Genomic DNA, 6063 nt, shown 5'->3' with positions numbered 1-6063 from the left:
GCTTTTGTTTAGGTATGGGTTACTCCTGTCTACTTTGGCCCACACCCAGCAGAGTAGAGTGTACCTGGGAAGATTTACCCAGCTTTGCACTGCTAATTATCAAGAAGAAAATTTAGCAAATGTCTTAATAACTTTAACGTCAGGATCTTGAAGACTAGTGATGGCTGGAAAAGCACTAGGCTCAGCGAGCAATTTTCCAGGTACTCTGAAATTTACTGAGCTGTGTGGCCACCTAGTGGTCTCAAGAATGTCACTCGTGGATCTTGAGCCTCAGAGACTGCTACGTGGAATAAGGAAGTTATTAACCTTTCTTTAGAATGTGACTGTCCAGTTTTAGCACATGCAATGTGAATTCTATATTCAATAGCAGGACAGTTGCTGTGGCACACAGGCTGTGGGGGGTGGTCAATATCGGAGAATGCTTGACCCAATATTGGGGGTATTGGTGGTCGGCCATGGAAGGGGGCAGGTTTTTCTGCTTTGTGCTGAATCACCATTGCTGTATTCCTGAAGGAACTGATGTAGAAATATACTGGACGTTCCTTTAAAAATATCATTTATGCAGTTTATTATAGCAGATATGGTCTCTGGTGAGCTTTCTGAGTGTTTTTGAAAGTGACTTGCTGATTTCAACTGCAGAATTTGTTGCTCCTCGTGTGCTCGTACCCTGACCTCTTTCCTGCAGCGTGTAGCAGCTGATGCCTCTGCTCAGGATTTCAACCTTGTTTGTGTATTTTATCCTGGTTTTCTATGAATGGCCTCTCAGGCTGCTTCATTTAGTGTTCAGTGATTTAGGTAGAGGTTTTACTTAAAACCCAAGAGCTTGTGGAACTCCAACCCGTAAGCCACTGATCTGTGTATAGGCTGGAAAGTGGGGCGGGGTGGGGGTGCTTAGCCAAAGCTCAGCTGGTTACAGCCTTCCAGTGTGTTTTACTTTCTATAAAATACTTTCTTGGGTCCCTGTCCCCATCCACACTCATCCCAGGAGTATGTGGAGAAGTAGGTGAAACATGGAAACCTGTCCCACCCCACTTGTATCTCTAGCTGATCCAGCCCTCTTCTCAGCGGAGACTACAAACTCAAGCTAGCAAAGATGCGTCTTTGTCCTATTTGTTGCCTGTAGGTGTTGCTATTTTTGCACATAAAGCATTTGGTTTACCTTTCCCTAACACAAATCTAGCCCAATGAGGTCTTAAAAAGATGTAGGATCTGGGGTGCAGCTCAGTAGTACAGAACATGATTAGGGTGAATGAGGACCTAAGTTCTATTCTTAGCATTGGAAGGAAGGAAGGAAGGACGGGGAAGGGAAAGAGGGAAGATAGATGGAAAATTGGAAGATACAAGTTATTAGAAGGGGATGTACCTATAATGAGCTCTGAAGCTCAAGCTTCTCTCACTTGACAAATCTGCCTCTGACTAGGACAAAGTGGGCACAACCCAGCTGCGGAAAGTCAGTCCGGTACCCAGCCCCAGCAGCCTGGAAGGTAACAGACTTGATGTGAGTTCAGGCAGAGTCCATTAGCAAGAGAACAAAGCGTATAGCAGGGCAGCAAGGAGCCTTAGACCACAGGTCTAGCAAATCTATCCTTCCCCAGCAGTGTTCCTGTCAGCAAGCCTGGGCTTAATAGAAAGGACTCAGAAAGAGCCAGAAAGCATGAGGCTAGAACTACATCTAAGTAGGACCAGTAGAACCCTGGTTCCAGGCAACTGGATTAGATATAGGAATGAAGTTGCAAGATTAGGGCAAAATCCAGGATTAGAGGTCAGTGGAGCTTGTGTGGAGTTTGTGGAGACATTCACAACCAGAAAAACTGATTACAGGAGCTGATCAGCAAAATGACTTTATTCCAGTTCTTGCCACACCTCTATCCCAGAGGATGGAGCTAGAGCTGCTGACACATTCCTCTGCAGTCACCATGAAGTTCATGAGGGAAAACGTCTCTTCATTAGCTCAATCACTAGTAAGGAGTAACCATGAAAGTTGCTCCCTAATCTGTACACAGCATGGGAAAGAAAGAGAGGACCCCTAAGAATAGAGAGTGGCAGCACTTGAGAGAGATGGGAGAAAGCCCCGAGACCGGGTACTAAGAAGCCCAGGCAGGCTTGGAGAGCATTACCTAAAACCAAAAGAGTCTTGCCTATGAGAAAGCCCAGGCTTATTTGAAGAAATCTGGAGACGGTCTAGCCAGAAAGCTATGGGGCAGGAGAATGTGGCTGCTCCCTCACATATTTATAATTGGGAAGAAGAAATTTGGGGAAAATACTACACAGAAATTGTAGTTAGATGGGTCCCAAATCAGAAATGGATGGTGGTGATTGAGTTTTCCAGAAAAGATACGGGAATGATAAAAAATAACAAATCAGGACAGTGATCTTTCTACAAAGGGAGTAAGGTATTACTAACATGTATTATTTAAGGCTAAAGAGGGTGAATATGACCAAAATATGTTATATGCAAGCATAAAATTACATCGACACTGAATATTTGTAAAAGTAATAGGCATTAAGAAAAATATATTTAAAATGTATATCGTTCAACAACATATGTAGTGCTCAGGAGAATAGGAAGATACAACTGTCCCTTAATTGTAGACATCAGAGGATTACTGTTTGTCTTAATGAAGCCACTATATATCAGACACGGAGTTTCTCTTCTTTTTTCCCACAGATTTACATAAAATATTTAAATGAGTGTCATTTGCTTCATGAATATATTTACCAATTCTTTTTGAATGTGGTGGTTTTGAGGAGAGCAAATGCACGGGAAGCTGACAGGTGAGGAGGGCTTCCTCGCCGCTGCTCTGCGCTCCCCCAAAGGAAGGAAAATCAGCAGAGTCCAGAGTGTCACCAAGGACAGTAGTCTTTCTTCCCTGCCTGCAGCCTTCGTTTATTTCACCGAATCAAAACAGTTTCATCTAGCACTTGAGAACTTTATTTCAGTAAACGAAAAATAACAGTCATAGGCTTAACAATTTACAGACAGAAAAGAGGACGCAGGAAAACCCATGGAGAGGCACTGGCAGAAGGAGCTGAATCATTCCCAAGACAGCCCCGGGCACTACCCTGGCATGACAGGGACTCAGAAACCGCACAGCAATGGACATAGCCTTGTACCCTGAAGACCTTTAAAGCCCAGTGTGGAGGTTATGAGCATGTGCTCCCAGCTGGAGTTAGTTCTAAATTATTCCAACCCTCCGACTTCTCTGTCAGCTTCTTTGGGAATTCTAGAAAGGCAAACTAGGAATTCAAAGAGGCCAGGAGCCTTTTGTGCCGCCTGTTGGTAGCAGGGTGATTTTAAGGTCTATTTTGTAGTCACCTTGACTACTGCTCTGCCTCCCTCACTGTTAATTAACTCCTGAAAGCTATGCCCCCCACAGCGGCACTTCCCTCCTGGGCATTTTTGCAGGAAACAATTGCATTAAAACCAGATTTCGTGGTAATAATACCACATTCAAATTAATGCGACTACTTCATGCCCCCAAAGAAGTAACCTTTCACAAATGATATTTTGCTTCCAAAACTCAGGGTTACAAGTCATCCTCCAAGTTTTGACTTTTTAAGATTAACTATATTAGCATTTTGTAATAGACAACTAGAGCAAAAAAAAAAAAAAAACAACCTGCTTATATTTATATTAAGCATTTGAAAAGCCACAAGATATTTGTTTTTATACAACATATGTCTATGCCATAGGTTGTGAATTCTATAAGTAAATATTAGCAGAAAAAAATTGTTTCTCTTCAATATTTCTTGACTTGGTGAAGATCATTTTAGAAATGACTGAAATCTGTGCAGGAAATAGCTAGAGAAGACTGAGGCTCTCACATCCAGGGTTCTCAACCCAGGCTTGCACAGCCATTCTGGATATCCAATTTCAAGGTCTAAATAGAAACAGATGGTTAAAAATAAGTTGCTTTCTGTAAAGTCCATAAAAATGTATTTTAGTCATTCATGTCTACGAAATGGAATAAGTTTTCTGGATTCTGTTGTACTACATATATTTACACTTCTAAAGATCTCCTTATCTCCTTAGCCATGGTTTATTGTGCAATTTAAAAGGTAGAGGTCTATAACAAGGAAAAAAGAATATCTTTTTTCTAGGGTAAGGCTCCAAGCAGTCTGTTTAGACTAGAGTGTCTCCACTTTCCACACTGTGGGACAGATTTGCTGCTGTGCAGCAGAAGGACTATTAGGAAAAGTCCTGCTCTCTCTGTCCCAGTGGAAGCAGGGCACCTGCGCTTGCTTGGAGCCTTTCTAAGAACGATTTGTGGAGGAAAACCTCACACTGATCCAGTACTGAGTACATTATGGAAACTCAAAGACATGAAGGATGATAGGAAGACAAAAACTGAGAAATGTACCCGAACCATAGCTATTTCTCTCTTTGACAAAATTCCTGACTTTTTCATATATTTTCCAAAATAGATATAGTTATTTATTTATTTTGTTTTTTGTTTGTTTGTTTTTCTCCAGTACTGGGAACCGAACTCATGACCTTGCGCTTGCCAGGCAGGCGCTTTGCCGCTGAGCTAAATCCCCATCCCCTTAGACATAGTAATTTAAATGTGAAATCATCCTTTACCTTCAGTTATTTACTGATTTCGTGAGTACAGATATTAGTAAAGCAATCATGAAAAACAATGTTGCTCTCCTGGAATTACCAACACAATTCTGTCCTTTTAATTACATCTAGAACTCATGGGGATGTATAGTGGGGCTAACTAAAGTCCGAGAGAAAAAGTACTGTTTTACTTATTTCTAATATATATTGAGACTTTGAAACTCTCAAATTCTAGCTTTTTCCTTTGGCCAAGTTAAAAAATCTTGCACTACAACATGCTTTGCAGAATTCTCTGTTAGAGATGGCAGTATATAGTGAAAGCAATCTCAGGCATCCTATTCTCTTGATAAGTACAAATGCCCAACCCCAGTCAATCAATGAGTAATAAAGAACACAAAAAGATTCCAGCATTTGTAAAATAAAAGAGAGAAGTACTTCCTGTCAGTGGGAACCTACCATGTTAGCACTTTGTTTGGACTCTGCAATTCCTTTTGGGTCTTTACTTGCAGATTTCTGTAATATATAATTTGTATTAGGAATTGCGCCACATATTGGAGGCACACACATGCACAATCACACACATGTATCTGCACATATACACTATGAGCGCACACACAACCACACACACACACATACACAGACACCAATACACAGACCATTTCTTGCTCTGTGAAAACATCCAAGATGGTTTGTAAATTGCCATGGGATGGTGATTGTTATGGTTGATACACTGTGCCAACTTGGGGAGTCTAGAGGTTTGGCTAAGTGACTCAGCAGTTCTGCCTCTTGGGGTGAAAAGGACACGCCCTTACCCTTCTGGGATGTTGTTTATTGTGTTAATTTGAGAAGTTTAGAAGGTTAACTATGCAACTCAGAAGGGGTCCAGGGTGCTTACTTTGTATTCATCCTGAGCCTGTGCAAGAGGCAGGCAGGCAGAGGGTGTGGGTGTGGAGGACCACCCCCACCTCCCTAGAGCGGGTAGACTGCATAAAAAAAGGAACTGAGGAAGGACTGGCTGCTGGTTCTTTGGAGGAGCTCCGGTCTTCGCCTTCAGCTTGGTGGTCTCCTGGCTTCTGGTGCAGACTGTTGGGCTCCTGTCTGGACTCTTCAGCCTTCTGGTGTTGGCTCTCTGGCCTTCCTCATAGATTCTTCAGCATTCCGTCGCAGACCCATCAGCCTTTTGATAGGGACTTGCACGGACACTGCAGCGAGCTCCAGGCCCGGGGCTGGGCTCTTCAGTCTCCAGCGTGCACACACCCTCTGCACCCTTCCTCATCCAACTCTGTAGCTGACCATTGCAAGCCAAACTTGTAATTTCTTGTACATTTGTTTATCTTGCATTATATCTGTTTGTCTAGTAAACCCTGACTGATAAAGTGATGGAGTGAATAGTTCTGATTAGGTAAAGTTTTATCAGAAATGATTAGTCCACATAAAACTTGTAAATCTTTCTTAGAATATATTTGGTCAGAGACTTGCAATCATTTTTTTAAGCATCACTG

The 6063-nt window shown here is 42.2% G+C and overlaps 1 protein-coding gene across 1 annotated transcript in view; it reads right to left on the bottom strand.

The window, feature by feature from the left end:
* Window positions 1-212: 212 nt before the first annotated feature.
* Window positions 213-6063, bottom strand: part of Adam7 (ADAM metallopeptidase domain 7) — a 55336-nt gene continuing 49485 nt past the window's right edge. Inside the window, exon 21 of the mRNA XM_005373907.1 lies at window positions 213-542. Coding sequence (XP_005373964.1) covers window positions 213-542 — 330 coding nt within the window. The remainder of the gene's footprint in view (window positions 543-6063) is intronic.

This window comes from Chinchilla lanigera, unplaced genomic scaffold (genome assembly GCF_000276665.1).
Source record: "Chinchilla lanigera isolate Chin_1 unplaced genomic scaffold, ChiLan1.0 scaffold00002, whole genome shotgun sequence".
Classification (NCBI taxonomy): domain Eukaryota; kingdom Metazoa; phylum Chordata; class Mammalia; order Rodentia; family Chinchillidae; genus Chinchilla; species Chinchilla lanigera.
This window is presented reverse-complemented; position numbering and strand designations above follow the sequence as displayed.